The sequence below is a fragment of the Meles meles genome, chromosome X (assembly GCF_922984935.1).
Source record: "Meles meles chromosome X, mMelMel3.1 paternal haplotype, whole genome shotgun sequence".
In the NCBI taxonomy this organism is placed as follows: domain Eukaryota; kingdom Metazoa; phylum Chordata; class Mammalia; order Carnivora; family Mustelidae; genus Meles; species Meles meles.
In genome coordinates, this window is record NC_060087.1 from 67,848,185 (window position 1) to 67,860,212 (window position 12,028).

Here is a 12,028-nt window from a genome sequence, read left to right on the forward strand (position 1 = left end):
AAAAGCAGTTAAAATGAATACTTCTGTAAGAAATCAGTCAAGGAAAACACAAAATAAAGGAATATAAACTATGACACCATACACCTAAAACGTAGGCAGTAAAGAATAGATTGACTCTTAAATGACCATCAACCTAATATAGACATCTAGAAGATGGTGGTGTAGTAGGTAGACCCTGGGATTGTCTCATCCCTCAAAAACAACTATATAACTATCAAATCACTCTGAATACCCAAGAAATAAACCTGAGGACTGACATAACAAACTCCGCAATTAGAGGGAGAGAAGAAGCACATCAAGAATGATAGTAAGTGTGGAGACATGGCTTAGGGGAGAAACAGAATGGGTGCTCTGAGGAAAGGGAGTACTGGTCACAGAGAAAGGCAGAAGAGTGAGGAGCACACAGGGAAATAGCAAGGAGAACACTTCCCCAGTCACTGGCTGGGAAAATAAGAAGGGCTGATTTTTGTGAGTTTTTGCAACCAGGGGGGTTTGAAGGCTGAGTTTTAAAGGTCGGTGGGCCTGGCTGGGATAGAACCCTGAGGGCACTGTGGTGCTCCTGGAGATTAGGTAGGCAAACAACCCTGGGGCAAATAGCATGAAAACTGCAACTGAAAAACACTAGGATACACTGGGAGAGATTATTTGCTCTTTTCAGAGTGCTTCCCTGAGAGCAGCAAGCAGAGACCCCTCTCCCAGGACAAAAGAACTGGCTGGCACCACTTCCCTCCCCTGCCCCTCACATAAACATAAGCCACCTTCAGTAAACCGTACAGTGCCAACGCTGGCTGCCTAACTTGCTTACACCAGGACCCACACCCTTGCACTCTGTCCTTCTAGGTAAAGATTGCCTCAGTTCCAGCGCAGCAGGCCCCTTGCCCAGAAGACCAGCAGAAAACCCTGCACACACCACAACTCCTGAGAAAGTTCTGCAAGGCTTTAGTTCTAGTAGAAGTACCATCAAGTCTCATTTAACAAGCAGGACAGAGCAAACATAATTAAAATACACCACACTCTGGCCAAGGTCCAAACACTGCCCACCGCAGGCAAGGAAAACCTCTGAAGAGGAATGGTCTGAAGGACAGGGCAGCTGAAACACAGCAGCAGAGTGTACTCAGTACATACCAGAGACATTCCTTGAAGCACCAGGCCTTGGACACTTTATGACTTCTTCTTCATAAACCCATAATTCTCAGGAGCAGGAAGCAATAACAGGCTTTTCTAACACAGAGAAGTAGACAGAGACTTGGAAAAAAATGCCAAGATGGAGGAATTCAAACACAAGATAAGGTCATGGCCAGAGATTTAAGCAAAACAGATATAAGTAATAGGCATGACAGAGAATTTGAAGCAACAGTCATAAGGATAATCACTGGGCTTGAGAAAAGCATGGAAGACTTAGGGGAGGCCCTTAACCCACAGATAAAAGGGTTAAAGAACTGTTAAAAACAAAGAATGCAATAATTGAGATTGAAAACAGACGGGTGCAATGAAGTTAATATAGACAGCTATATGCACAAGTGATTCTACATAAACCTAATGATAACCACAAATCAAAAAAACATTAATAGATAGGCAAAGAATAAAGAGAAAGGAATTCAAATACATTACCAAAGCAAATCAGCAAAACGTAGAGAGAAAGATAAGGTTCAGAAAAAAAACTTCAAAATAACCACAATACAAGTAATAAAATAGCAATACATACATATCTATCAATAATAACTTTGATGTAAATGGACTAAATGCTCCAATCAAAAGACACAGGGTGACAGAATGCACTTAAAAAATAACAACAACAACAACAAAACAAGAGTCATCTATATACTACCTACTGGAGACTCACTTTAGACCTAAAGATAGATGCAGACTGAAAGTGAGGGAATCAAAAAACAATTATCATGCAAATGCATGTGAAAAGCTGTAGTAGCAATATTTACATCAGAAAATATAGATTTTGAAACAAAGACTGTAACAAGAGACAAAGAAGGATTTTATATAATAATAAAGGGGACAATCTACTAGAAAGAATGATTGTAAATATTTACATATCCAACATGGGAGTACTAAATACATAAAACAGTAATAACAAATATAAAGGAACCAATCAATAATAATACAACAATAGTAGGGAACTTTAATATACTACTTACATCTAAACATAATTAAAAAACAAACAATGACACAGAGCACTGGGTGGATTTAACAGATATATTTAGAACATCCCATCTTAAAACAGCAGAATACACCTTCTTTTCAGATGCACACAGAACATTCTCCAGAAGAGATCACATATTAGGCCAGAAAAAAGAGTCTTATCAAATTCAAAGAGATTAAAGTCATACCATGCATATTTTTAATGACAAAGCTATGAAAGTAGAAGTTCAATACAAGAAAAAATCTGGAAGACCACAAATACATGGAGGTTAAATAACATGCTACTAAACAATGAATGGATTAACCATGAAATGAATGAAGAAATCCAAAAGTACATGGAAATAATGAAAATGAAAACACAATGGTCCAAAAGGTTTAAGATGTAGCAATAATGGCTCTAAATGGGAACTTTATCCTATACAGGACTTACTCAAGAAGCAAGAAAAACATCAAAGAAACAACTTACCCTTACACCTAAAGGAGTTAGAAAAAATACTAAACTACCTAAAACCAGCAGAAGTTAGGAACTAACAAAACGTAGAGCAGAAATAAATGACATAGAAACTAAAGAAACAGTAGAACAGGTCAATGAAACCAGGAGCTGTTTCTTTGAAAGATAAACAAATTTATAAACCTCTAGCCAGACTCATCAAAAAATGACCAAAAAAGAGACAAATAAATAAAATGAGCCTGGTGGTGGTATCATGGAAGGCACGTATTTCATGGAGCACTGGGTGTGGTGCATAAACAGTGAATTTTGGAACACTGAAAACAAACAAATAAATAAAATTGCAAAGGAAAGAGGAAAAATAGCAACCACACCACAAAAGTACAATTAGAATATTATGAAAAACTATACGCCAATAACAACGTAGAAGGAATGGATAACTTCCTAGAAACATATAAACTACCAAAACAGAAGCTGGAAGAAATAGAAAATGTGCATAGACTGACTGTCAGCAAGGAGGTTGAATCAGTAATCAAAAAAAAAGACCCAATGAACAAAAGTCCAGGATGAGAAGGCTTCACAGGCGACTTCTACCAAACATTTAAAGAAGAGTTAATATCGGGGCGCCTGGGTGGCTCAGTGGGTTAAGCCGCTGCCTTCGGCCCAGGTCATGATCTCAGGGTCCTGGGATCGAGCCCCACATCGGGCTCTCTGCTCAGCGGTGAGCCTGTTTCCCTCTCTCTCTCTCTGCCTGCCTCTCTGCCTGCCTCTCTGTCTACTTGTGATCTCTCTTTCTGGCAAATAAAAAAAAAAAAATTAAAAAAAATTTAAAAAAAAAAAAAAGAAGAGTTAATATCTATTCTTCTCAAAGTATTCCATAAAATACAAGAGGAAGAAAAATTTCCAGAATTATTCTATGAGCCCAGAAATATCCTAATACCAAAAAACGCAAAAATCCTCAACAAAATACTAACAAACAGAATCCAGCAATCAAGTAGGATCTATTCCTTGGCTGCAAGGGTGGCTCAGCATTCACAAAACAATCAACGTGATACATCACATTAATAAATGAAAGGATGAGAACCACATGATCCTTTCAATAGATGGAGAGAATACATTTGATATAGTATAACAGCCATTCATGATAAAAAACCCTCAACAAAGTAGGGATAGAGGGGACATGCCTAGACATCATGAAGGCTGTATACAACAACAACAACAACACACAAAACAAAACAAACAGAAAACCAGCTAATATAATCCTTGATGGGGAAAAACTGAGAGCTTTCCCCTTAAAGTAAGGTACTAGAAAATTATGTCTGCTCTCACCACTTTTATTCAAGATGGTACTGGAATCCTAGCCATAGCTATTAGATCACACACACAAAATATAAGGCATGTAAATTGGTAAGGACAAAGTTAAATGTTCACTATCTGCAGAAAACCCACTATATAGAAAACCCTAAAAACTGTGCCAATAAGCTACTAGAACTGACATATGAATTCAGGAGTCATGGGATAGAAAATGTGCAGAAATCTACTACATTTCTATATACTTATAATGAAACAGCAGAAAGAGAATTTAGGAAAACAATCACATTGAAAACGATACAAAAAATAATGTTACTTAGGAATAAATCTATAACCAAAGAGGTGAAAGACCTATCCTTTGAAAACTATAAAACACTAATTACAGAAATTGAAGATGACACCAAGAAATGGAAAAACATCCATGCTTATGGACTGGAAGAACAAATATTTAAGAATGTCTATACTGGGGAGCCTGGGTGGCTCAGTCCATTAAATGGCTGACTCTTGATTTCAGCTCAGGTCATGATCTCAGGGTCCAAGGATTGAACCCTGAGCTGGGCTCCATGCTCAGCAGGAAGTCTGCTTGGGAATTCTTCCTCCCTCTGCCCTTCTCGCCTCTCTCTCTCTCTCATAAATAAACACATCTTTAAAAAAAAATTTAAAAAGACCTAAATGTGAGTTCTGAAACCATAAAAATCCTAGAAGAGAGTATAGGCAATGATTTCTCTGATATCAGACATAGTAACATTTTTGTAGATAGGTCTCCTGTGGCAAGGGAAATAAAAGCCAAAATAAATTACTGGTACAGCATCAAAATAGAAAGCTTCTGCACAGCAACGGAAATAATCAACAAAACTAAATGGTATCCTACTGAATGGGAGAAAATATTTGCCAAGGACATATCCAATAAACAGTATCTAAAATATGTAAAGAACTTACCTAAATCAACACTCAAAACCAAATAATCCAATTAAAATACAGGCAGAAGAAATAAACAGACATTTCTCCAAAGAAGACATCTGAACATCCAGTCAGAACAACAAAAATTAATGAGGTAGGAAACAACAAATGTTGGAGAGGATGTGGAGACAGGGGCACCCTCTTACACTGTTGGTGGGAATGTGAGTTGATACAGGCACTTTGAAAAAAAGTACAGAAGTTCATCAAAGTTAAAAATAGAGCTACCCTATGACCCAGCAATTGCACTACTGGGTATTTACCCCAAAGATATAAATGCAGTGAAAAGAAGGGGCACATGCACCCCAATGTTCATAGCAGCAATGTCCACTATAGCCAAACTGTGGAAGGAGCTGAGATGACCTTCAACAGGTGAAAAGATAAAGAAGATGTGGTTCATACATACAATGGAATATTATGCAGCCATCAGAAAGGATGAATACCCACCATTTGTATCAACATGAATGGAACTGGAGGGGATTATGTTAAGTGAAATAAGTTAAGCAGAGAAAGACAATTATCATATAGTTTTACTCATATGTGGAACATAAGGAATAGCATAGAGGACATTAGGGGAAGGAAAAGAAAACTGAAAGGGGGGACATCAAAGGGGGAGACAAACCATGAGAGACTATGGACTTTAAGAAATAATCTGAGGGTTTTAGAGAGGAGGGGGGTGGGAGGATGGGTTAGCCCCATGATGGTTACTAAGGAGGGCATATGTTATAATGAACACTGGGTGTTACACACAAATAATGAGCCATGGAACGCTATATCAAGAACTAAAGATGGGGCTCCTGGGTGGCGCAGTGGGTTAAAGCCTCTGCCTTCGGCTCAGGTCATGATCTCAGGGTCCTGGGATCAAGCCCCGCATCGGGCTCTCTGCTCAGCGGGGAGCCTGCTTCCCTTCTTCTCTCTCTCTGTCTCCCTCTGCCTACTTGTGATCTCTGTCAAATAAATAAATAAAATCTTAAAAAAAAAACTAATGGGTAATAGGGAGGGCACTTACTGCATGGAGCACTGGGTGTGATGCCAAAACAATGAACACTGTTATGCTGTAAATAAACAAATAAACAAACAAACAAAAAAAACTAATGATGTACTGTATGGTGTCTAACATAACATAATAAAAAAATAAGATGTCCAAATGGCCAACAGACATATGAAAAGATGCTCAACCTCACAATCAAGGAAGTGCAAATCCAAACTACAATGAGATACCCCCTCACACTGTTCAGAATGGCTAAAATCAAAAACACAAGAAACATCAAGTGTTGGCAAGGATGTGGAGGAAAAGAATCCCTTTTTTGCCTTTGGTGGGAATGCAAATTAGTGTAGCTACTGTGGAAACAGTAACAAGGTTCCTCAAAAAGTTAAAAATAGTGGAGCACCTGGGTGGCATAGTCAGATAAGTGTCTGACTCTTGATTTTAGCTCAGGTCATGATCCCAGGATCATGAAATGGAGTCCAGTGTTGGGCTCTGCACTCAGCGGGGAGTCTGCCTGAGACTTTCTCTCTTTCTGCCCCTCCCCGCACTTGTGCTCTCTTTCTCTCTCTCAAATAAATAAATCTTTTTTAAAAAGTTAAAAATAGAGGTACCCTAAGATCCAGTAACCACACCACTGGGTATTCACCCAAAAAACACAAAAGGCCAATTTGAAATGATACACGTACCCCTAAGTTTTTTTTTTTAATATTTTATTTATATGACAGAGAGAAATCACAACTAGGCAGAGAGGCAGGCAGAGAGAGAAGAGGAAGCCAATGGAGGGGACAAAGACCGTGGCAAAATGGTCTTATCAGTGGAAAAAACAAACATTTCCCCTGACTTTGAGGAAAGGGATTTGACAGAGAGAAATCACAACTAGGCAGAGAGGCAGGCAGAGAGAGAGGAGGAAGCAGGCTCCCCACGGAGCAGAGAGCCCGATGTGGGGCTTGATCCCAGGACCCTGAGATCATGACCCGAGCTGAAGGCAGAGGCTTTAACCCACTGAGCCACCCAGGTGCCCCTGTACCCCTAAGTTTATAGCAACATTATTTACAATAGCCAACATACAGAAGCAGCCCAAGTGTCCATCAAGAGGTGAAAGGATAAAGATATAGTATACATACACACACAAAGGCACAATGGAATATTATTCAGCCATTAAAAAAGAATGAAATCTTGCCATTTGCAATGACAGGGATAGAGCTAGAGAATGTAATGTTAATCGAAGTTAAGTCAGTCAGAGAACGACAAATACTGTATTACTTCATTCATATGTGGAATTTAAGAAACAAAATAAATGAGCAAAGGAAAATAAAAGAGAGAGAAAGAGTCAAGCCAGGAAATGGTTTCTTAACTATAATGAAAAAGTTGATTGTTAGTAGAGGGGAGGCAGGTGGGGTGTGGGTCAAATAGGTGACAGGGATTAAGGTGTGCACTTGTGATGAGCACAGGGTGATACAAAGAATTGCTGAATCACTATATAGTATATAGTATGCCGAAACAAATATAACAATGTATGTTAACCATACTGGAATTAAAATGTGAAAAAGAAGAGTTCCTTTGAGAGGGAATACCATAGTTCAGTGTCTTATTCTAGTATCCTTACATCATGCATCATGCTCATCACGCTTCCTTTATATCCTCCAGGAGTGACTGTTATTTAAACACTAAATAACTCTTTGCATTTCATACCAGAGAATGGGTAAATGGCCATATCCCAGTTTCTGGTTTTTGGAAATTTCCTTATCTTTGGTTTATTAACTATGGACTGTCAAATTAAAATACCAATAATATGAGCAGTGGAATTTCACCAATGAGAAAAGCTTGGCACATTAAAGTTAGTAAATTTAATGTTCAGGGTTATAAGGAAGCAGGTCAATAACATTTTCTGCTTGAGTATATGCTTATTGTCCTAATCCATTTTTCTGTGTTTAAGTGACATAAAAAATGTAAAACTACTCTGGTAAGTACTATAAAACTGCAAATTAATAGATTAGGTAAAATATATTATAACTTAGTACCAAGTTTAGCAAGGGACATATAGAGAGAACAGCAGCAAGTATAACATTTTGTAAAATGTTTTACATTTAATTTTGGAAATAACATACCATTAGCCACATATCCCAGCTGTGGTATAAGTTGTTCATCTTTACAATTTTCCCGTCCTGGTACTAGTCTTTGGAATTTTGTAGGATGAGGATTGCCATCAACATCCACCAAGAATGGGGGAGGCATGAGGTGAGGAGCTTGTTGGGTTTGTTCATCCAGTACATAGTTGTTGGCATCACGGATAAGGGGTCGATAATCCGTGTGGAAGAACATCTGATCTGGAATCTTTATGACAGGATTTAAGTATTTAACATGCATAGGGAATTAATTTTTATTACTAGAGAGAATGCATTTTTCAAATCAGACACTTTTTACATACTCTTATAGCACTCTATTGCTTTGTGTTCCCTCCAGGTAGAAATGAATCACCTAAATGGTTAATTTTATCTCTTCTCCACAAAAATCCTATAACCTGTATTACTTTTTGGCCCTATATGTATTTCTCCAATTAGCACATGAAGGAGAGCAATAACACAGTAGATAAAGTTAGGTATTTTCACTTAAGTTGCAAACATACAAACCATTACAGCTATTTTTATTGCTTATTTATACCCAAGTAAGGATAGATGGGAGTATAATATAAAGGACAAAGCAGATAAGTACCAAATACCTAAAAAACACTCAAAGATGATATAAGTATTAAGCTAAACTCAATGATTCTGAGTTCTCTTCCAACTCTAAGAATCTATAATCTATTTCAAATTCATAACTAATAAAATATAAAGAACCAATTAAGGTAGTTTCCAAAGTATTTTAACAAGATGAGTAATGAAGTGGCCAAGCAAGAAAATTAACATTTGGTCACCAGCTGTTTATTTCTAACTTATGATGAGTTATAAGATGCAATCTGGTAAAGTTGTTCTCCATTACATCTGAAGGGCAGTACAGAGAATATGTTCTAAGCCAAAGGATTTCCTATGAAATTTTATATCTACATCACCCTATATCTTAATAGTGATTCAAACTAAAGGCCTATGTTCTGGCAGTGATGAAAACTTTTATCAAGAAAGGTGACTTTGTTATTTTGTATCTATTGACACACAATGACCCTTATTAACTGGAAGACTTGAAATAAAATTTATGAATGATACAATCCAAAATTAGAGTCTGTAACAAAAATTAAGTAGACTAACCTTTTCATAGTATTTACTGCATCCAAAACCAAAAAGCAGCAAATGACCATGAGAGTCTGTGCAGGCAAAATGGTTTCCATCTGGTGAAAATTTACAATCAAACACTGCACCATGGCCTTGGCCTTCAATCTGAAATTTAGAGGAGTCACTCTAAGTCATCTTTAAGAGGTAATTTTCAAATAATAAGTAGGCAATAGATTCTGCTTCCTAATATCTTGGAATCTGTGATGCATCAACATTCCAATGTACTCTCTGGCTTCTGTAGTCAGAACCCTACTCAAACAGTAAAGCTCTGAAAGAAGTTAAAAAGAAGGAAAATGCAATAGATGGCATCAAACATTACTAGCAAGGTCATATCTCAAGAAGTACTAAATGAATGACTGAGAATAAGAAAAGACCTAAACACAACCAAAATGACAAAAGTGCTATTTAAGCAAAACAAGATAATATCTTCACACCTTAAATTTTAATGCAACTAAGTCTTAAAATAATCTTCCTAAAATTAAAGCACACAAATCAATTTTACTGAAAAAAAAAAAAGGCAGGGTATTATTAACACTCTAGAACTATACAAAGCATATAAAAGAGAGCTCAAAGGTTGACAATTTAGAAATGTTTCCTCAGAACTATTCTTCAGAGAGGAACACGAAATAAGGAGGATATGAGTATTCCCATTACCGTAGGAGGATGTTCTATTGGGAAAAGAGATAGCTCACCAGATTTTTCCATGGTTTGAATGAAATATTTCTTAAGAGTATCTATACCTTCAATTCCATGTTTGCCAAACAACTTCCTGATTACTAACTAAGCCATATGGAGTTTACCAGAAGCAGATACAATACAGTCACTATTAGGATTTACACATTGTGATTATTGTTTAAGTATTACACTTTCTGTGATTTTGGTTACTGTTAGCGCCAAAAGCTTATTAAATTTGAGTTTCTAGAATTAAGAGCTGGGGACAAGAATTTAGAAAATGCTAATGCCATGATAACAGAGTCACTCTGAAAGGTGTAACTTTTGACTGGCCTTACTCTCAGGTCTTGAGACATTCTCTAAGTTATTGTATGGATTTAAACAAAGATGACAGAGGTTCCTTGGCACTAAGTATACTGTAATTACCAAGTTGTCATATAAGAGATATCTGTTTTAATATGAACTAAATACAGATTTTTCTTACCATGTTAAAATAATTCCGAATTTTGGTCCCCCGGTCAAGGTCCCAAATAAAAATGTTCCCATCGTGACCCGCTGAAAGTATAATCCTTTGATCAAATGGATGTGCTTCTAAAACAAATACTTCATCATCATGTCCCTGTGATAAAAATCAATATTAAAAATGAAAAGCAACACCAAGTATTTGGTTTATTTGGCCAGAGATTCATGGGAGTGTGCTATTAATCCCACTCAGATAAATTTATGTACATCACAGCATTTACTACACTGTCACTACAAGAAATAGTTCAGTTAGAGTTCCTATGTTAGGTGCTGATTTCAAGAAGTATTTAATACAGAAGACCCAAAAAGGGGTTTAAAGTGCAGTCCAAAACAATTACAGCTCATTAACCAGGTCCCTGAAATCAAATTTGCATTTCTATGGTTCTGCTATTTAAAAGACCCACAGAAAAAGGGACAAACAGAATCTTTCATTAACACCCAATTCTGCCACAGAAATGACACACAAACCTTTACTATTCTTTATCAAATTATTTGAGTAAATCAAATTTATTGAAATTATACCCTGGAAGACCCCAAGGTACATTCAAACAAAAAAGTGTAAGTATAGTGGCTCTGCTCTTTTATCTATTTTATAGTTGAAGGTTTCATTTAACATCTATCTGAAAAATAGGTTTGCTGCTAAAAAAATGTTTAAAATCCAATGGGTGGTTGGGTTATGGACATTGGGGAGGGTATGTGCTACAGTGAGTGCTGTAAAGTGTATAACCCTGAGGATTCACAGACCTGTACCCTTGGGGCAAGTAATACATTATATGTTAATTAAAAAAAAGAAAAAAAAAGTAAACAACAACAACAACAATGCTCTCCTTTGGAAATATATGTTTCCTTTACTAATGAATATCAGTAGATAGAGACCTTAGATCAGGAGTCTGCAACTGTAGCCGGCAATCCAAATCTAGGTCCCAGACATTTTTGTACACACAGTCCATGAGCTAAGAATGGTTTTTACATTAAAAGGTTTCGAAAAACAAAGAATATACAACAGAGACCATATATGGCCTGCAAAGCCTAAAATACTTACTATCTGGCCTTGAAGTAGTTTGCCAACACTTTAGATCATTGTTAAGGAGAATACATGATTAACAATAGGCTCCAAGTCTTAGAAAAGCAAGCATGACATCGTGAAGTGGCATTTCACTTAGGAACACATGAGCATATTACACAATAGGAGCTTTTAGAAATCATCATATAGGGTGCCTGGGTGGCTCAGTGGGTTAAAGCCTCTGTCTTCAGCTCAGGTCATGATCTCAGGGTCCTGGGCTCGAGTCCCACATCGGGCTCTCTCTCTGCTTGGCAGGGAGCCTGCTTCTCCCCCCACCCCTGCCTGCCTCTCTACCTACTTGTGATCTCTGTCTGTCAAATAAATAAAATCTTTAAAAAAAAAAGAAATCATCATATCTTATGACCCTAAAAAGTGCATTTTATCCCAAATCATCATATAAAAAATGGAATAATAGAGCACCCTACCATATCACCTTTATATAGAAAAATAACATTAAAAAATAACTGCAGACTGGCTCAAAATCTGTAGGTAAAATCCCATTACAATAAATACTTTTACAACTGATAATCTACTAAAACTTTTTTTCCCAGGGACCACTAAAAAATCACTTCATTATATGCTAAATAATCAACCTGATATAACAAATACTTCCTCAGGTTTCTAACAAGTAAACAGTAAATTACTTT

General features: G+C 36.9%; 1 protein-coding gene across 4 annotated transcripts in view; it reads right to left on the bottom strand.

Annotated features, from left to right (window-relative positions):
- The window catches only part of BRWD3 (bromodomain and WD repeat domain containing 3), a 235,373-nt gene that overhangs the window by 92,263 nt on the left and 131,082 nt on the right, over positions 1-12,028 (bottom strand). For all 4 annotated transcript variants that reach the window (XM_045995124.1, XM_045995126.1, XM_045995127.1 and 1 more), the window contains 3 exons: positions 10,281-10,415; positions 9,101-9,229; positions 7,967-8,192 (listed from right to left, as the gene is read on the bottom strand). In XM_045995124.1, coding sequence (XP_045851080.1) covers positions 7,967-8,192; positions 9,101-9,229; positions 10,281-10,415 — 490 coding nt within the window. The remainder of the gene's footprint in view (positions 1-7,966; positions 8,193-9,100; positions 9,230-10,280; positions 10,416-12,028) is intronic.